Raw genomic sequence first — 21,841 nt, 5'->3', positions numbered from 1 at the left:
TGTTCTGGTACCAAGTACACTTATGAATCACCCTTGGCTTGAACATGGTGTTTGTTATGGCCCATCCATGGCTAGCACAGAAGTCCAATAACAAAGTACCACTCAGGTTCAGATCGGGCAGGCCATTCCTCCCAATCACCCCCCTTCAGGTTTATTACTGATATTATTCGGTCACAAATCTTATTGTTGGTTAAAGGGACTGTTTGGAAGAATCAGAAATGCTTGTTAACGGCGACACCTGTGGCCGTTAAGTCAATGAAAGTCAGCGTCGGGCTCACGCTTGTGCTCGCTCTACATAGACATGAACGAGCATCGCTCAAAACAGAGAGGCGACACACGTCAGCTAAAACCACAATATCCCTCTATATTTCACCTGCTTGGCAGTAATGTCAGCTGACCAGACGGAGGTCTCTCCATGAATCAATGCTGATCCTAGTGTTGGCTTTTCCTGCTTCAGCCTCCCGACCGCGGCCGGAGGGAACAAGGGAGACACCGGAGTTTTGGTTGGAGACGATAACGTTTCTCTTTGCGGAGCCCCGTCACTTCACAAGACACGGGAAAACTCTGTTGGTCTGGAGGAGCTGCAGCAGTTATTTCTGCACAAACGTCCGCTGTACATTCACTAGATATTCTCAGAGCTAAACTAACTCTTCTGCAGTGTGTAGTGTGCGCGCATTGCACGAGCGCGGCGTGTGAGTGAAGGCAAGCAGGCAGAGGAGCAGAGTACAGCAGAGACTCCGGTCCTGGAGACCAAAGCTACGGTCTCCCCCGCGTCCTCCGACCGCGGCCAACACTGTTTAACAGACGGGCTTCACTAGATACAACTTTGCTGTTTTGGTGCTTCCGTGTAGTTTGTGTTGGAGTCTTGTCACACGCAAGCCAAATGGGACACCGACCCGGATTGATTTATACGTGTAAGAAGTTACAAACAGTCCCTTTAATGGTTAAGCGGGTTAATTATTAACATCCCTAGTGTGAGAACAAACCAAGTCGTTCCACGGTCTGTGTAGACAGCTGTATTAATGAAAATAGGAATGTATAGGTTCTGTCAGAAGAGCAGGAGATGCACAATAAAAAAAATGCAGCTGAAACGCATTCTGCGTAGACAAGCCATCAAATAGTCAGTCAATTTGTCTTTGCAGTTTACAAAAATGCCACCCATACATGCAGACAACTTCAGTTTAATGTTCAGGTTAACAATGTGTGTGCTCACCAGGCCAGTAGTACATGAAAACCTTCTTTCCCAGTTTCTGCAGGGTGACCCATAGCGGCTCTGATCCATCCCACCAGAGAGGCAATCGACTGTCACTGTTGGTCCCGATCAGAAACTCTTTGTTGGAGGCTTCTTCCCACATGTAGTTTCCAGTCATCTGATGAATGTCACAGTTACGGCCTGACGAAAGTCAACATAAAGGACAAAAAATAAGCATAGTCTGAGTATCCAAAGCCTGATATTATTCTTCTGTGCCATACAGTTCCATTGTTGTCCAAAAAACTATTAAAACCAATCAGTTATCCACACTTTTGCACTGGGTGACATGTTCCTTCATTACCATGAAGTGTAGTCTTTCAAGAAATGACTCAGCTTTTATCAGAAATCAAACTGCATGTCAGGTGTTTTCAAAGCTTCTTCAGTAGGAACCAATGTCCATGAAGCTGCCACAGACATGGGAAGGGAAGTCAGAAAGTAACATATTATTGGTTTTGATCTAAAGCAGTAGTAGTAAATTCAGGCTAAAGCAAAAAAAGAGTCATTATCAAGCAGGACTGGCTGGCACAGGGATAAGGGGAGGTGTCAATGAACTGTGTGTGCGTGTGCGTGTATGTCTCCAGCCAGTGATTCTTTCAACAGGAAAATGTGCTCTATCAAAACACACACATCAGCACATCATCAGGGGGCTGGCTCCAAAACTCACATCTCATTGGCCAGAATGGGCTGTTAGGGCTTAGTAAGAAAGGGGACTGCAACACAAAGGCCCTGTTCAGACCTGGCATTAACATGCGTCCTGCTGACATTAGAATGCGTCTCCACATGTGTCTCCAGTGGCCACTTCGGATCAGATCTCACTTTTCCGCTCTATATGCAAGTAAACACGTAGTAAACACATGACGTTGTAATGTAATATTACAAAAAATAAAAGGTTATTGTACTGGGGACCTCCGCGCCGCCGACACCGCTGCCTTTGTCAGACAACAGTGGGGGTACAGAAGCTTCAGAGAACCGGGGAGGAGGGCAAGTAATCACCAACTGGCCATTTTACAGTCTGCACTGAGTTGAAGTTTGTTTAAAGTTGGTGTTGATCAGCTGGACTAGCGTCAGTACAGCAGATCTGTTTACATCAGTGGTTCTGAGTCAGAGTGAGGTGGAATATACAGTAGATCAGAATTCATAGACTGTCAGCCAATTACATCTCTGGTCTAATCGCCCCTGAAACAGCTGAACCAATCACGGTGGAGCATAACAACGACTCATCCAAAGCCACATGTGCCAGAAAAATTGAAAAAAGGGCCTGACCCACAGAATTAATAAGCCTCAGTCAGTAACAAGACAGCGCCGACATAAACAGAGTTACAGTACAACCGACCGGTCTGAGGGTAGAAGTGCGTGTGGAACGTTTTTTAGCAGCCTGATGTCATTTGCATGTGATTGAATTAAAGTAAACACAGTTGATGTGTAATGGCTTTATCTATCTTAATCTGTCCTGCTGCTTTCAGATGGCTGCAGGGATCTCACCACTGTAACTGGAGAGCGGTGTGTGTGTGTGTGTGTGTGTGTGTGTGTGTGTGTGTGTGTGTGTGTGTGTGAATGCAGGGACTTGCATAAGGCCGGACTAAAGTTGCCCGAGCAACAGCCCATTTGCTCTCTTTGGCTGAGCTGCCCCTCTGGAGGGACAAAAAGGCTGCATCTCTACTGTTGTCATTGCATCCTGTAAATACGAGTAGCCCTCAATTACTACAGTTAGACCAAAATGAATCACCATATCATCCAAACTTGTATTAGTTCTTGATAATAGGCATGCATCCAGGTGGAAAATAACAAGTGAGTGGTGAAGCAAGAGAGAGATCCCCCATTTACTGTTGGATGGACATAAATAGAGAGACCCACAGCTGTTGGACTACAGCTGTTCTTGGGTACTAAATTTGGCCCTGGAGTATATCTGTCAGTCAGACAAGGTGTGGGACTTGTTGGATTTATTATGTACAAGAATGCTTACAATAACCTGACTGTTGGATTTGTTATGAATAGAGTGATTGTGAGGAAAAGGGAGGTGGGCAGGTGCTGTTTTCTTTTGCAAGGTCAAGGAGAGGACGGAGCCAGAAGGAGATAACGAAGAAGAAGACATGCAGCAGAAACATCACGTGCCATAACTCATGAATATTAATATTGTGTAAACCATAAAACGCTGGATCAGGGATAGCTCGGGGTTCAGACTTCACGAACTGACCCATGCACTGTATGTTGTCAGGGACACGTAGACTGGATCCAGATATCTGTATACTCTTTTATTTTACTTATGCAACATTAATTGTTCGGAATAAATTGTATTATTATGCTTTAACCCGTCTGTTTGGAAAATCTCTTTGTCATACAAGATTAACCAACACGTAACTGGGCCTTGACCTCTTGGAGGTAGAAGGCCAGTTCCTTCAGACTCAGGACATGGTGAAGTTAATACCCCTTTTTGCATTATTTTGTTGTCTCTACTCTTCTTTTAAACCCCATGTTACTTGAAAAGAATAGTTTGTTGAGTAAGAGTCGATATAGTTTTTGGACAAATTGATCTACAGCTTTAGCATTAAGGAAAATAACAGAAGAAATTACAACAGCAATAGAAAGTAAGAAATAAACACTAGGAGTATTTATCGATTTTAAAGCATTGTAATACTATAGATCATAACATCTTAATTTCTAAATGATTACATATTGTATGGTGTGAGAGGAGTAGTTCTGAACTGGTTAAGCAGCTATTTAGACAAGGCTAAAGTGAGCATGGCTCACATACCCACAGCAATATATATATCCATAAAGACATTCCCTATGAAACTAGTGAAATTATTATTATTCCAGTGTGCCTAGAAGCACAAGGCAAAGCCTTGTGCAAAGCACACTGGTCTATTATTCGTCGGGCTTATTTCTTATTCAGACTTCTGCCTAAACTTTGGCGCGCTACTCCTCCGGCAGCGTTGCCAACACCTGTACAAAAAGTACATCAAAACGTGCGGAATGATCGGGAATCGTGTGCTATGACCTGGCTAAGAGATTCGCGCAGCGGTTTCCGAGAAAATCTCGCGAAAGCGCGATTTTTTTCTCCATTGGAATGCATTGAAAATCGATGTGAAGAGTGCTCAAAAGCACTCCTCTTTGGGGCCATACAGAATCGCCATACTTTAACGTACAAGCGTGATTAAAAGTTTAAACGGGTCACGAGACTTGGGACTTTATTTGGCCAAATGGAAATTTTTTGATAGCTGGCACGGTTTTCACGAAATCGCAGTTTACGTTTTGTGAAATTTTCAGACCGTTTCAGATTTTATAATGGGTGTGTATTGCGTGGGTCGTTAAGGGCTAGAGCGCGTGACATCATCGCTAGAGTGCGGGAAAGCTTTGAAATTTTTTGAAAATTTTCCGAACAAATTGCTCTGTAGCCCACAACGTCCACTCCTCATACACAATTAATACATCAAAACGTAGGTATTTTTGTGCCGGTCGCAGACATGTAGCTATGGAATCAGTCGGACTTACACAATTTGCGACACATGCCTGAACATGAGAGCAACTGCAGGCTTCGCTCCCATAGGGCCCCATATTAAATTTCACAGAATGTTTTGGATCAGAGAAAAAAGTTACTACTTTTCGAAACTGCCGCCGAGGTCACATTTTTGAGACTACAGACCCAAATGTCGCACCATTTGTTCATCAGAGACTCCTAACTGGTCTCATGAACAATCTAAGCGATAGGAGCCACGGTTTCTGTCGTAGAAGCACTTTTATGACATGTACGTCTCTGGTTAACTCCTATTATAAACTGCCCCACTGCAGCAGTTGCCAATCGCCACGGCAACTTCAGATTGCTGCTAGACAGCTGATTCACATTAGCCAATCAGAGCAGGCTGACTAACACACACACACACACACACGCACACTATTTACTGTATCACGCCATTTCAGTGAGCCAGCATGCTCTAAACCAGGGCTTCAATGGATCAGGGCCATAATTAATGTGATCAATTACACCTGTGATTAAAAGCCCCCAACTCTCATTGTATGATAACAGGAACTAGGTATTCACCTACTTTTCAAAATAAACCGCTGATGATTCTGAAAACATCTGAGGAGAGAAATAGGCATTAACATAACAGAATATTGATTCATATTTGATCAGCGCTGCCTAGTTTGACCGTTTGGTCGGAGTTCGTGAGTGATTGACAGCTGGCTCTCGTAGATGGCAGCTGGACAGCAGACCTCAGATCAGCTCTGACTGCTTGTTTTCCTCCGGTCTGTGAAATCTTGCAGATGCCGTTAGGAGCACCGGAGGACACCGGAGGACACCGGAGGACACCGGAGGAACATGATTTTTTTCAGGTTACCTGTTTCATGCACTACTGTCACGATATAGCAACCGTTTTATAAAAATAACTTTTTATGTAATTAGCTGATTTTCCCTCCCAAAAGTATAAGTAATTTTCTTTAATATAACTTATCCTTACCCCTCCAAGTCAAAATAAAGCTAATAGAATTGGTGTACATCATCTGAGCTGGGAACCTAAAGATTCATTTGAGATGCAGCTCAGACGCTATCCCATCTTGGATGACCTACCAATCCTGCAGAAACCTCCTTATTGTAAACCTAGCTAGGAAAGCCATCCATGCTTTGAATGCTCCAGGTCTCTAGTTTGTGGTCAAGTTTCAAAATGGGGACTAACATCATCACACATGAATACAGATGGGCTATTGGAGCTCAGGAGGTAGACACAAACACACACACAAGGCGTGGTCCAAGGTAGCTTTAGAGCTTCTTTTCCTAGGAAGTCGGAGGTTGAGAGTGACGCATTTACTTAGAAGTAATCATGATTTTAATCCGGTTTTGTAAGGTAGTTTATTCTTTGGAATATCACCCACCACAAGTAGTGATTACCCAATGACATTCAACATCTCTGTCCTCTATCTATATCTATATCTATATATGTTTTTTCCCCACACTTGCGTTGTGTTGTTGTACGCTTGTTTAATCTGTTTTCATGGCATTATTTGTGCTTTCCCGAATAACCAATTCGGATTCCGGTAGATCCCAAATATAAAAAGAGTTGTCTTTACTTTGCTGTGATGTTCATGACAACAGTTATTGTCTCTTTATCTGGATGGTTATATTTTTTTTAATTCTAAACACATTTAGACAAGATAGAATTATAATAAATATGTAGCACCAAAATAATCAGTTTGTAGCTAAATGTCTGCAAAAAACTTCAACTACTGCAAAAATCTGTGCCATCATGAAGGTGAATTCATAAACTTTAACACACATGCACATGCCCACAGGGGTTCCCATTTAGTGTTTTGACAGTTCTGTGTAAGTCACGCCTGCTTTGAGTAAAATAGATAACTGTGTGCTTGGCAGGACTTTTAGGAGAAGGTGTGTCTCAAGAAAATAATTTTTTTCTTAATACTTCTTTCTCATGGGAACATGTGTGGGCATGTGTGTGTGTCTTTGTGTGAACTGATTGTGTAAGTGTGTGTGTCTGTGTGCACTAATTGTGTAAGTATATTATAAGTGTGCCTGTATCATAGAAATCTAATTCTAGTTGTAGTTTCTTTTCTCCCTCTTCTCACCTGCCCAATTGCTAATTTAGTAATTTCTTCCTGACACTCCTTTATCTCAAGAGTGTCTTATTCCAATGCTTATTTAGCACCTCACTCCATCACGCTGTTTCGTACACAATAGTATACTTATTCAAGCAACTATTGTTTCAGAACTCATTTATTCCTTTCAGTGGTCCACAGACAATCGTACCCCGTCCACCAGATCACACTGAGTGCCAATCCGATATAGGATATAGAGTACGACCTTCTTGCCAGTGATCAGAATACACTCACACACACACACCCTCAGTGCAAGAGGAAATGCGTCTTCTCTACCAGGTCACGTTTAGGTGACGGTCAAGGACAGGTGTGCAACTCCTCCTCACCAAAGCCGGAGCTCTGTCTTCAATCACACTCACCAACACACACACTGGTTCTTACCTACTCCAACTATCCTGTAAATCCTTGACCTATTTCTAGATTACAGCCCCTCAGGTGAAGAAACAAGAACTATTCTATATTCTACAGACAGATTACCCTGAACTGCCTCCTTTCCTGAGTGCCAAGGCTGCCTATTAGAATACTTATCCCATCTTGGATGACCTGCCAATCCTGCAGAAACCTCCTTATTGTAAACCTAGCTAGGAAAGCCATCCATGCTCTGAATGCTCCAGGTCTCTAGTTTGTGGCTGTAAAGTTTCATGAGGCTGTGATTATCCTAGAGGTCACCACAAGTCATTTTACACAGTGAGGCCAAGTTTCAAAATGGGGACTAACATCATCACACATGAATACAGTTAGGCTCATTGGATCCACAAGAGTATCAGCTTTACAGTGATACCCAATTTATATCATTCTAAAACTGTTTAGGGACCCCAGTATGCGGAATTATTCCAATACACCATTTTTAGAACAGGCAAAAATAAGCTCCAACACCAAGGCTTCACGAGAATCGATATTGATCTGAACAAGGGTGTAGGGGGAAAGGACATCTACATTTAGTACAAACGTGGGTCAGTACCAATCACCAAGCTCCAAGTTACATTCAACAATGACATGGCTGCTGGATTGATCGATGCAGGGTACAAAAAGATCGATAAAAATCTCAATGCTGGAGCAAAAGGGGACTGTGTCTACCTTTGGTACTTCAGAGGGTCCGGAGAGTATTATACTCCCATAGTGGACATTGAGGTCTCTACAAATGCAGATAGTGAAGCCGTGAAGTTTCGGAATGACTTGGAGAGACTGGCCTGTGATCTGAACCGCAAGGCTGGAGGGAACTGGATCCACGCCTGGTTGAAGAGAGAGAAGAGAACCTACATCTGTGATGTCACTGTCACTGATTCCTACGGAGCAGATTCCGACTACTTAAAGAATGGTTACATCCGTGTGGATGAAGATACTAACAAGGGTGCAGGAGGATCCGATGTCTTCATCTGGTACCGTCAGACCACCGACCCCGGGCGTGCACTCAGTGATCTGAATGTCTCCACTGATGATGCTGAGTATCATGCCCTTCAGCAGCAAAAATACACGCCAGTGAGTGTTAACCTGAGCGAGGGGACCTAAGGGGACGCGGTGTACCTGTGGTACAAGAAAGACCAAGTCCACAATCCCATTAAGGTGTTCACCCTGCTTCTCAACATGAAGGCTGTCCCAGTGTACGAGAAGGCTGGTGTCACTGTTATCGAAAGAAATCTCAGCAGCTCCTGAAAAAATCGCGCGAAAGCGCGATTTATTTGCTCCATAGGAATGAATGGCAAATTGACATGAAGAGAGCTCAAAAACACTCGTCTTTAGGGCCATTCAGAGTCGCCATACTTTAACGTAGAAAAATGATTCAAAGTTTAAACGGGTCACTAGACTTTGGACTTTATTGGGCCTATCATCCCCCTTCTTATAACCTCACTATGGTCCTCAGACCCCCCCCCCCAGCACCAAGCACACTGGTCAAAATTTCTTGCAAAATTTTCTAGTTAGATATATCATTGCCTATGGACAACTCTCAAGTATCTACGCTGCCAACGGGGATGATGAAGATGAAGTATCTATTCCTTGTTCTTCACCCTACCAAATGTAGACATCCATTCACTTATAATTGTGGGAGATGTCCTGAACTGGACTGCTCATCAACCAGAACCAGAACCTGCTCAACCATTAAAAATGGCCACCGCCATAAACAGTTTCACTGCACAGTCTGGCCTCTGTGACCCCTCGCTGGCGTGCAGGCAACTCTATGCCCTTGTCAACAGCAGATTGTGCCATCAGCACAGATGAATGCACACACTGTCATGCACACACTTATTTCTTACTGTGTAACATTATTTTCCTACAGTTCTGTTGGGTAACGCATGTCTTGGAGCTTTCATGGCACAGAATGGAAGGTACAATCAGTAACTAGAGGTGTGTCTTTTTCTTTTCACTTACTTGTTCTCAACAACAATCTGTATCAGCGGTTTTCAAAGACATAATATCTTTATGACAATAATAAGCGCGTCAAATATGAAAAGCACAGCTGATTTCAGGCTCACTGGGTCAATGAAAATGTCCAGCAGTTGCAGCATAATAACTGCTCCTTCTGGTGGAAAAATAAAACACTGCAACTGGTTTCCACACACACAGGGCTTCGGGCGTTACGAGGCCCCGTCATGGCCCAGCTGGCAATTTTACACACAGCTACTGTAGATGACATGATGTGCATGCATCTTCTATTTTTGTATTTCCACTGTAGTGCTCTGATTCTGCAGACATTCACCACACAATCTGAAAGTGACATCATAAAGACAAAGACTTTATCATACCCATCACACACATGACTGTACGACCGCTGTTACCACACAGCGTCTGGCAACTTGAAGAGTAATAACTACTGGTAGTGATGATAATATGAGCCTAACAGTGACTGAGACTATGTGTAAACTAACAACAACTCAAAGGTTTACTCCACGTTTTACCTATGAATGATGCTTTATTACATCATCATGTCAAACTTTTCAGTCATACTCACTATCAGTGTCACATGTATTCACTCAGAAACATCAACTCTTACACACGTCACTTATCTACTCTCTAGCATACAGAATATATAGCTACTGTACTGTATGGTAAAGTGCTCTGAGACAAAGTACAAATCAATGGTGAATAAAAAAAAACATGCATTACAGTAAGTATCAGTGCATGTTTCAAATTCATGACTTACACACTCCTGTTATCTTTATACTTGTACGCACAAAAACAAACTATATGCCTAATCCATTACTCATTATACAGCCTAGCTTCAAGTAAAACAATCAACTAGTGGACCATCTGCACAGGCTATAAATGTGCACAGAGACAGTGTGCAATAAATGTTAAACAACTGGTATAGTAGGGACAGTATATAAACACACAGATATACGACAGTAGGCTATAAAACAACAGCTCTGGGGCGCCTGGGTTAGCTCAGTTGGTAGAGCGGGCGTCCATGTATTAAGGCTTGGTCCTGACCGCGGCGGCCCGGGTTCGAATCCGGCCTGTGGCCCTTTCCGCATCCACTCTCTCTCTCTCCCCCCTTTCAAGACTCTATCCACTGTCCTCAATAAAAATGGAAAAAGCCCCCAAAAAAATAACTTTAAAAAAAACAAAAAAACAACAGCTCTGGTGTCCAGACAAACAAACGACATAACATCATCAAGAACACAGAAAGGATTTAAATCCTCACATGGCAGGCCACCAACGAGCAAAGAACAGAGAAGCCACAGACAGACACAGACAGACACAGACACAGACAGGGCTCCATAGCCGACCCAGAGATTTAAGGTACTGTAGGGGAGACCGGGGGCAATCGTAACATGCAATTTTGGTTTGGATGATTTCATAACTCAAAAACCTCTTGAGCTGTTTGGATACAATTGTTACGTAGGTAACTTGTATTTGTGTTCTACTTGTTTTTACAGTCATCAAATGTTTTACAAGCAATGTTAAAGTCACAATATTAATTGAAACACTAGAAGTCAAATGTTACATCTGCGCCCAACATGCATAACAGCATATGGGGTCAACTGAAACAATACAAGTAATACCTTCATATAAAGGACCAACAAAAAACTACCAAGAATATACGTAAGGGATAATACTGTAGAAGTTCAAGACCTTTATTTGTCCCAGAGGGGCAATTGGTTTTGCCGCAGTAGCAAACAACAACAACAATAACATCTCATCACAATAAGACAATATACCCATACTGTACATCCCCACATACTAAAACACTGAAAAAAGGTGAAACCTTGAAGTAAAAAAATGTTAAAAGAGTTACAATATTACCATATAAGATAATGTCAAGAACATGCATGGGAGGATGTGCTGATACTACCTTTACTTTACCGAGTTGAGCAGTGAAATGGCCGAGGGTATGAAAGAGAATTTATATCGGTTAGTTTTGACTACTGGTTGTCTGAGAGAGGAACCGGAGGGCAGAAAGTTAAATTGTCCTGAGATTATGAATTCTGCTTTCTTTATGAGCTGTTTGTTGTACACCTCAGACAGACATTTCTGCTGAGTGCTGATGATTTTGTCTTGGCAGAAAAACTTTGATAAGTATGAGACATCAGTTTGTCCTTAGGCAGGCAGAGAGGGATCATCACAGACCATAGACAGATAGACAGACAGACGGACGGACGGACAGACAGACAGATAGACAGATAGATAGATAGATAGATAGACAGACAGACAGATAGACAGATAAATAGATAGATAGATAGATTACCTGTCATTAATGAGTAGTAATAGATGTATAGATGTATAGATGTATAGCTTACCTGTCATCAGTGAGTAGTAGTTGGGGTACGATAAACTGGGGAAGTCTGGAGTCATGTAATCCACCTTCACTCCGTTGTCCACGAGCTCGCGGAACCCGGGCAGCGCGTGCAGGTCGTCCATGTAGTCATAGCGGAAACCATCGATCAGGAACACGAGCAGAGGACGAGGACGAGGACGAGCTGCGAGACACTGATGTCCTCCTGTCCCCAGCAGCAGCAACAGCAGCAGCATCAGGCGGCAGACAGCGGGTGTGTGTCTCTGTCTCGGGGACATGCTGGTTTGTGGTTTCGTCCTGCAAATGATCAGACCACTGGTCGGGAACCAGTCAGACTCTCTGCGGTGGGAGGGGTTACAGCCTGGCCTCGTAATATTACGAGAAAAAAGTCATAACTTTATGAGAAAAAAAGTTGTAATATAACGAGAATAAAGTCATAACTTTACAAGAAAAAGAGAAAATAACACGTAAAATTAATACTACTATACTACTATATTCTAATATTATGATCTTATTCTCATAATATTACGGCTTTATTCTCGAAATCAGATTTTTTTTTTTCCCTCAATGTGGCCATAATACTCTGTTGTACCTTCGTACCATAAACTTACAATGATGAATAAAAATGAAAAGGTACACAAAAAAACAGTTATTGATTTCCACTTTTTTTTTTTTTTAAATCCATGGGGAGCCACTGCAGAGGGGCTGAAGAGCCGCATGTGGCTCCGGAGTTGCAGGTTGCTGACCCCTGGGCTATACAAATAAAATTGACTTGACTTGACTCGGCGGTTCGATCCCCGGCTCCTCCGATCACCAGTGTCCTTGAGCAAGATACTTAACCTCCCGAAGGCTGTGCCATCGGTGTGTGAATGAGTGTTTAGATCAGATCCTTGTATGGCATCCTCTGCCATCAGTGTGTGAATGTGTGTGTGAATGGGTGAATCTTGACATGTGGAATAAAGCGCTTTGTGGTCGGAAGACTAGAAAATATATAAATGCAAGTCCACTTATCCTTCATAAGACAGCAACGTTGATCACATTAAAACACACAACAGTGGTGTAACCAAACATTGTTATTTTATTATCTTAAAAAGTAACACAATCCCAATAGGGTATCACATACACTACAACAACGGTAACACCAGTACTACACATCAAAGGGACTTTCAGATATTATAGACATTTAAAAAAATCCCTCTTTTTATTGTTTAAATTATTTGACTAGGCATGACAGATAAACATCATTTACAGGTATGACATACCGTCACCATTAGAAACAATGTTATTGTTGAACCTCCATTTTTATAAACCACCGCCGATGTTAAGGGAAGACATTTCATGGACTGTCAGTGTAGAAAAGGGATGGAAGGTTACAGGACTGTGGCTGGAGGGGTTTGATGGAGGGCCACTGGGCCAGACAGTAGCAGGGAGGGAACTGGGTAGGGGGCAGTGCAATCATCAGACATGAAGTATGGAACCCATGACCTCCACCAGGCAGGGGGACTACGGCCCTGTTTTACTGGTGGAACAGGGACAAGAACCCCCCTGTGGCTGTGGAACGGGAGCTAAAACCCCTGAACTGGTACAATAGAGATTAAACTCAACTGTAGGGACAAGAAGTCAACTGTAGTGGTAAACCCAAGATTAGTGGTTCATTAGTGGACTGAAACAGGGTAAAGGTGGAACAGAGACTAGATCTTGACTAACAGAATCTGGATTTATCCTTCCATTGAATAGGGGCCCAACTACGTGGGTACAACTGGCACTACAAACCCTTCTGTTCAGGTATAATTGGGACTAGAATCCTACTGCAATTATGCAGTAAAGACTAAAATACTGTGCAGACATTGTAGACTACAATCCTAGAATACTCTGAGAACTGAGACTAGAATCTGAATTAGTGGTAGTTTTAGTGCCCCTTGGATTTTAGTCCCTAGCACCCCCGAGGGTGAAGAGCAGCAGTGGAACAGACTCTAAATCTCTTTCAAAGATTAGAATCCTAAAATACTGATAGAATAGTGTTTATATCCGTGGAACAGAAAGCATCAGTCCATTGGGGAAGGAATATAAAGGTGTACTCTGGTACAGAGGAAGAAGAGGTAACTGAACCTTTGACTTGTAGTGGTAAGACATGACGTTGTTGTTGTTGTTGTGTAGTGTAGTGGCAAGATGCAGAGTAGGACCGAATGTTAACGGGATCAAGGGGAGTTTTTCATGGAAGAAGTGTTTGTTATTTTGGTGAAGAGTTAAAGTTCCAGTCTACCATTTTAGGAGTTCGATTCGCACAAACACAATGTGTTGACAGGTGGGAAGCCCGTGAGGGTTCTCGCCCCTTGTCGCTACACTAATGACTCCTACTGGTCGGCTAACAGTACAGTTAGCTGCGACAAGGACTGCTGGGCAGAGGGAACCGAACACCTCACACTGAGTGAGCACGGGGAAATCATTGAAAATAAATCAAATTAAAAAAAACAAAAAAACATTAGGTCCTACCATACAGCGGGCAAAATAACTCAAGGTGAGAGCGACAAGTATCCTGATATACATCATTTTTTTTAACCAAAAGCAGCTACACTTGTATCATTCACTGAGGCACACTTAATAAATAAGCTTCAAATGATCTGCAAACTTTTCAGATGTTGTTCGGGCAGGTGTGGCAATTTGGAACAGGTAGAAATACCGGTCAGACGACACGTTGTATGAACTAGTTAGTTTCAAGCATACTGAATCCCTCAAGGCTAATTTATACTTTACATGAGGGTCAATGTGACGTTAATTTCATGTCTGAGAACGCCCACGCGGGCAAACCAAAACGTGTGCTCCATGAGGAACCGGCTTTGGAGTATATCTGGAGTCTTACAGTCACTGAATCTGATCTTTACTTCTCTGTGCCTCGTCACGGCGGGCTAGCTTGCATAGCTGTATGTCAGGATATTGTTGTTACACGCCTTATTGCTGTGAAGGCCAACACAATTTGGGTTGAAGTCCCTTTCTGGGATCCGGACAGAGAGGTTTTCACTCTGCGGAGGAAGTCATGTACCACTGGAGGCCGTAATGAGGATGATGATGAGGAGGATGAGGAGGAGGAGTGTGTGTGTGTGTGTGTGTGTGTGTGTGTGTGTGTTTGGGGTGGGAGGTTGGCAGCTGAACCAGGATGCTATCATGTACCATTAGAAGAAACCTTGTTAGTGAAGAAAGGGGAAACAATAGGGAGTCCAGCACTTTGATGTGTAGTGTGTTAGTGGATGTTTGTGTGCGTGTGTGTGCGTGTGTGTGCAGACATTCACAGGCTAGAGGCTGATGACAGTGTGATAGTAGAAAGGACGGGCTGTGTTTTTGCTGCTGTGGAGGTAGTTGTAGAGGAGCCTATAGGACGACAACACTGGGATGATTGACAGCTCCCTGAGCCTATAGGGGAAATGATTGACCTATAGGACTGCAGGATTTTTCCAGATAAAAGGTAAATCCAGCCGAGCTCAGGTCCGGTTACAATGAGACCAAACACATTTGGAATGGAGGTCTTATTTCACACCTCCCTGTGCCGTACGTAGCCAGCGGTCGGTCGCCCCCCCACCCCCCCGGTCCGTCCGTCTGTTTCCGTCACTGTGTAATCCCAGTCCTGTTCACCCACAATGCTTCACAGGAGGGACTAAATGGCCATTTGCCAAAAGTATGCAGGTGAAACCTATTATACAAGTGTAAGCAACCATTTACTATATTTCCAAACTCTCTCATCACCCTTTTTTATTATGACTATTATCATGGCCGTCACAGACCACAATACATCGTAGCACCAGGAGTGAGAGCGGCTCAGGGATTTTGATTCACAAGAAAAAAACTCAAGTAGGCATGAATTTGATAAGAAATGTAAACTAATGGTAAAGTTGTGTATAACTAAATAAAAATAAAAAATAAAAAAAATACTGAAATCAAAAACAAAGTCACATCCCTGCTTGTTGTGTATAACACTGGTCTGGATGAGTTTTCTCAATCACCTCATATCTCATATTCTCTGTTGGACGCTCAGCCACCTCAAGTGCCAGTACAGCTGCTCCTAATGAATGTACACGTGCACGCCCCCGGCTGGCTTTTTAACATGCAGCAGTGTCTACTTTTTTTTTTTTTCTGATGCCAGCATTTAGACATTTCATTTCAAATTCACTACCCATCCAACTGAAAGCGGTCGGTGATATTCGCTGGTTAAAAAACTCCCAACTCTTAGAAGAAGTCAGCTAACAGCTGAGCTGTGAAACTCAACAGGGATATGACTGTAACCCCTCACGTCCACCGGACACAGCTGCGTCACGTCTTCACACATTCACTCTTGTTTGGTTCTGCTTAATGAAATGAAGGTTTCCAATATTGTTTGGCCGACATTTTTTGGACTTTTTTTCTCTTCCCCCACTCCCCAGCCTCTTCTCACTTCAACTGGATATGTATATGAGCATCAAATGGTGAAAAATGTCCATGTAAAACAACCAATGATCTTTCTCAGTTTCTATGTGCTTTTTGTGTCATAAAGGTTCATTGAGGTCCTGCTGGGATTTTGTGCCACACTGAAGGGCAGAAAAAAAAGCTCCATAAACATCAAATTCATAGTTTCTTCATGAATGAGTCATTAAATGGGGGCTGGTTTTTCACACTCTGACCACCTGAGGTCTCACCTGAGCTCTAAAGTAATAGAGAAATACTGTGTTAAGAAAAGTAAATTACATGAACATGATGGCTACGCTATTCCTGCTCAGGTGTTCATGTAACCGTAGCTCGTCATTGGCCAGGTTGGTCTTCCGAGGTAATAAAAACAAATAAATAAGTGAGCGAATCATGATTATAACGAGCGCATACCGACGTCTCTTACGCCTTTCGTCCATATCGGTACGGGTTCAGGTTGATCACAGCCTCGTCCGTTCCTTAATTATCTAACGTTACATCAGATGCGCATCGTGCTGCTTCACATGAACAGAGCGTGGCATACAGAACAGAACGTGGTGACGAAGAAAATGTGCTGTTCAGCATAATCCTACTTGAATGAGGAATGATAAACCTTAACTGATTGAGTTCATATCAATAAGGACCAAAGCAACTTGATGAGTAGCCTACGCCTCCCGACCAAGCCCCCCAGGAAGAGCGCCGCTCGTTGATGCCAATTTTCGTAGCGGGGCACTACAATTGGTACTACAACTTCCGTGGCCGTCACGTGATGCCATTGGGTCCAAGGAGACTTTTTACCATAGACTTATATTGCGAAAGAGACATCTGTAACTCAGCAGGATTTTTTTTTTAGGTAAATGAACTACCCAGTACGAATTCAGAGTTATTTCCCTTCCTCCGTTCATGTGAATGAGACCCAGACCGAGGCTGGACCGCGGGGTGGGAGGCGGAGTTAAAGGAAACGCTACTGCACCTGCTCTATGAGCCCATGGATGCGAAAGATCGCTGGATGATGGTACTTTATCTCATGATCCGGGTACTTTATCTCTCGGCAGTCGAGCCATTTTGGCATCATGAGCCACTGAGCAACTCTCCTAGGAATGAACGGGAGCTCGCCTACAACGCCGTATCCAGTTCTCTTAATACATCCGTGCTCCCGACTAACTGTGCTCCACCTTCTGGAACAAATCAAAATGCCTTTCAAGGTCTACAGTTATTTTTTTAGAAGTATGAAAGTCATCATTTATAACATGATCACTTGTGAACTCTGTGTGCTCCAACAACAACAGTGGCCCCCTTCTTTATGCACTATCTCCACCAGCACGCTGCTATTAATCACTGATACACATAGTTCTCAGTGATGTTTATTGAAAGGAATGTGATGAAGTTTAACTGTGTGTTGTTTTAGTATTGTAACATAGAGGAAATATTATGTCAAGTGAAATGAGCTACCTCAGCAGTCAGTTGGAATAAATTTACATGCTGGCAGGACAGAGAAAAACATGCTTTCTGCTCGCCGGTATGACGGCTGTTACAGGCTGCGACTTCATCTGCAGTAGGGCCGTGTGTTGGCGAGAATCTGGCGATACGATACGTATCATGATACAGGGGTTTACGATTCAATATATTGCGATATATTGCGATACTGTAAGTAAGGCGATAGATTGCGATTTCTTAATCTAATTTGAGGAAAACTGTCATAGTGTAAAGAACACACCACTGTATGCATAAAATCTGAGTAAAAAAAAAGTTTACTTTTTTTATGCAATCAGAACAGTGGGATCTGCATCTGGATTTATCACAGTCCCTGTAACGTCCAACATCATAGCACTACTCTGAGAGGGCACATCTCTTTGCAAATGAAATAAAGTGTTGACTGAGTTAAATCTTTGCATGTAAACTGTGAATTAAAAAATCAATACGGTGTTTTTGAGAAGCGATACAGTACCACAGAACAGAATATTGCAATATTCGATTTGTTTTCGATATTTTTTTCTTACACCCCTAATCTGCAGGACCTCAATAGCTTCTATCTGAACACCACTGTGAAGTGACTCTATAAACAAACAAACAAACAAACAGGAAAACTAGTTTAGCTATATGTACATAAAGTCGGTGACAAAATGCAGCATGTCATTAAATATTAACTTCATGTCAACTGTCAATAAATATAGGCATTTATACACTGTATATATAAATTCACTTATATAAGTTATGTGTATACTGTATATTCATTTTTTTTATGTCACCTCTCTAATTTCTTTAATATCTTATTTTTTTTTTTTTTATATCTTTCTAATCTATTTGTTTTCTGTCTCTGTGCTGCAGTAAGGTGAATTTCCCCCTCAGGGATCAATAAAGTCTACGGTGGCCCCTGAGCTCTCAGGGGCCACCGTACTTATCTTTTCTGTTACGATAGTGGAGTGGAGGAAAAAAAAAAAGCACGTATCATAGAGCTGAAACGTGACGCAGCTGCATCCGGTGGACATGAGGGGTAAAAAAAAAAAAAAAAAGAGAGGGAAAAACTGGAGGAAGATCTGTCCCCCCCCAACAAAGTCTAAACAGTCTGTAATGAAACATCTCATCCCTGGAGCTACACTTCAGGCTGTCATTATATATCTGACAACAGTTGGAGGAGAGAAGCTGGTTAAAGGCAGTTCAAATGGGGCATCATGGCATCCAACAGATACAAGAACTGCTCAGCTTCATTCTACAGAGAGTGTGTTACAGTAAAAAACAGTCCTGGTTACAGGGTTACTCATTTGACTGTCTAACCCCCCCCCCCCACATTGCATTGATGCACTTTTGGAGCGATGGTCTGGAGGGTATAAATTGACATTTCTTGTGTCACTGCACCCTTACAAGGTGTGTCTGCCAGTTGTGAATTTAGAGAAGAGCCTAACAGAGACGATTGAGTGGGAGCTGGATCAAGTGAGGATGTGTGTACCATCAGTTAACAGTAGTCAGCAGAGCTGCATCTCTTCAGTGTGTAATACCAGGAGACGCCGCTAGAGGGAGATGCGCTGATCTGGAGCAGCTGGAATGAGAGTGGAAATAACATGACCTGAGATTACAGATTATACAAACATAACCCACTCACACACACACGCGCACACACACGCACGCAAACGCACACACACGCAAACGCACACACTCACACTAGAACCCTCGTGAAAGTGAAACAACACAACAGCAGTGTGTAAACTAGAGGCTATAGAATGACATGGTCAGAGTCTGCCCAGTGGCCTGGTGTGTATATGTCTGTGTGAGTGTGTGTGTGTGTGTGTGACACAGAGAGAGAGAGAGCAGTTTCCTGGTGGTCTATATTTCTCTGTTTGTATCTGTTCGAGTGTACTGTATGTGCCAGTGTGTGTGTTTGTGTGTGTTAATAGCTATAGTTCCACAGTGGGCCTGTGGCAGCTCCACTGATTCGGTCAGTCTAAAGATGTAACAGTCCTTGGGGGGGGGATGTGGGACTTTTATTTGTCTGGCCCCTCTCCGTTGTGGCTCTCGGCGCTCCACCCACAGCAGCCCTTTAGTTCTGCCCCTTAGACGCTGGTGATTGATGCAAGGCAAGCGCTGGGCTTCTGGAGTTTCTCCGGTTGGGTGCCGGCAGGTTCTGGGATGGTGCGGAAGGAGAAGGGGGTGGCGGTGCCGGTGGTGATGCCGAGGTGGCCGGGGCTCAGCGCCAGGTTCTGCCGACGGTTGCTCTCCACTATGGAAGAGGTGTTAGACGCTAGGCTCTCCCGTGTTCTGCGGAGAGACGGTGACACACAGTGAGAAATGATGGAACCACGACAGCAACTGAAGCGCTCGAAGCTTCCATTTCTGCTCAGAGGAAACAACAGGACTACATACCCTGGATGACAAACATTCTGATTATCATCATCACATCACAGAGGAATACGCAATTAATCAAAGACGGAGGATTCGTTCTTGACTACGTGACCTGACTATCCGGAATTAACATTAAAGATATCCACAACGTCATCGTGACTAGTCAGAATTCTTATTCCAGATATCTATAATGTCATTGTGACTAATCTAAACGACAGTTAGATATAGCTGTAATTCAGTTCTGACTATCCTAAATAACAGTTACAGATATCTCAAAACTCATTATGACTGGTCAGAATTGTTGTGCATGACGTTGCTCATCAAGGCTTCCCATTGGATATCGGCCCAACGAAGCATCTGAACAGTGTTAGCGGAAACTTTTCTAACTCGGACAGTTCAGGTAAAGTGTGAAAGATAATCACAGATTAAAACTCCCCGGATCAATAACTCAGAAGTTGTTAAAACACCAACGAGGGCTCTTTCTAACCATAGTAAGGTAAACAACGAGCTACAAACTCATTTTAATCAAAACGAGCCTTTAGTCCTCCGAGCTGGACACATGACATCAGTCTCTATGTGCAGCCGGCTGTGAGAGGAGTGGTCGGGACCGCAGTGGATCAAATAGTTAGAAAATGAGCTCATCATCAAGGAATCTGTGGCCAACGAGAGCTTTGTTCACTAGGGAGTTGTGGTAGAAATTGACAGCGTATTGTAGATTTATTGTCTCCAGACACACTTTATAAACCCATACGGCTGTGCAGCGTCCCCCCCCCCCCTCTTCTGACGTAATTACAGACATCTGCAACGTCATTTCACCTACTCACAACTCTAATTCTAGATATCTGTAATTACATTTTGACTATCCGTAACTCCAGTTTGAGATATCTACAACGTCATTCTGACTAGTCAACATTTAATTTTAGATATCTAAAAAGGACAATGTAGATATCTAGAATTGAGGGGAATTAAAGATATCTTGAACTGGAATTCTGACTAGTCAGAATTAAATTGTAGATATCTGAAACTGGAATTACGACTAGTCATAATTCAGGTGCGGATATCCGCAACTGAACTGTGGATATCTGTAATGACAAAACCCCATACACATGAATGGCAAAAGTAGTTTGAATCGTACTAGTCAAAGTGTAATTACGGATATCTAAAATTTGAGTTTTGCCGGGTCAAAATAGAATTAGGGATATCTTGAACTAGAATTTTGACGAGGAAAAATGGCGTTGCAGATATCTCTAATGAATATCTTGTCTAGCCATTAAATGTTAAAACGGCTTGCCATCGGGGAATACATATTAAGCGGGGGGTCTGAGGAAAAACTTTATCTGCATTCTGGTGAATTGTTATGCACCAATCTATGGTGGAAATGTCTTTTTTCATGTCAAGGCTTTTCTTAACACAAGACCGGCATCATCATACTGCCGTTGTTTGTGTACATTCCTGTTCCTGGAAGTTGTTTCCTAGCACATGACATCCCAAGCTATGACTGGTCGGGAAACAACGTGTAGTCTGTCACGTCGCGACCAAGTCACGGCAAGAATTTATGACTCTATAAATCACCAAATCTGACACAGTGACCATCGGAACAGACAAAAACAATGTGTAGTCTGAACCCTGCATAAATGTGCATGTGGCACCTGTTCCAGTCAATAATTAAGTAATTCATTTTAATGAATTTATAAACCCATGGACTTTATTAGCTCATACTGTATGTGTTTCAACAAGATTTCTGCTCATGTTCAAAACTTTCTGCACATTCAAAAAATATCCCATATATCTGTGTTCTCTTTTTTGAGAAAAAAGCTGTAATGTTACGAGAATAAAGTCATAATATTTTATATATATTTTATATTACGAATTTTAAAGTCGTTATTTTTACGAGGAAAAAAGTTTTCTCCAGACAGCTGAGACAGAGCTCAATGGTGATGATGTGAAAGGCAGCCAGAATCTACCTGTCCTATAATCTGCTG

General features: G+C 42.7%; 2 protein-coding genes across 4 annotated transcripts in view; both read right to left on the bottom strand.

The window, feature by feature from the left end:
* enpp6 (ectonucleotide pyrophosphatase/phosphodiesterase 6) overlaps window positions 1-11,951 on the bottom strand; it is a 30,135-nt gene extending 18,184 nt beyond the window's left edge. The window contains exons 1-2 of the mRNA XM_074647773.1: window positions 11,596-11,951; window positions 1,214-1,393 (exon numbers count right to left, since the gene is read on the bottom strand). Of these exons, the coding sequence (XP_074503874.1) occupies window positions 1,214-1,393; window positions 11,596-11,869 (454 nt within the window). The 5' untranslated portion in view covers window positions 11,870-11,951. The remainder of the gene's footprint in view (window positions 1-1,213; window positions 1,394-11,595) is intronic.
* A 703-nt stretch (window positions 11,952-12,654) lies between these two features.
* The window catches only part of LOC141774942 (storkhead-box protein 2-like), a 72,345-nt gene continuing 63,158 nt past the window's right edge, over window positions 12,655-21,841 (bottom strand). For all 3 annotated transcript variants that reach the window (XM_074647763.1, XM_074647764.1, XM_074647765.1), the window contains exon 4: window positions 12,655-19,775. In XM_074647763.1, the coding sequence (XP_074503864.1) occupies window positions 19,571-19,775 (205 nt within the window). In that variant the 3' untranslated portion in view covers window positions 12,655-19,570. The remainder of the gene's footprint in view (window positions 19,776-21,841) is intronic.

The sequence above is a fragment of the Sebastes fasciatus genome, chromosome 10 (genome assembly GCF_043250625.1).
Source record: "Sebastes fasciatus isolate fSebFas1 chromosome 10, fSebFas1.pri, whole genome shotgun sequence".
Taxonomy (NCBI): domain Eukaryota; kingdom Metazoa; phylum Chordata; class Actinopteri; order Perciformes; family Sebastidae; genus Sebastes; species Sebastes fasciatus.
The sequence above is the reverse complement of the archived record's forward strand: the minus strand, read 5'-3'. Positions and strand labels throughout refer to the sequence as shown.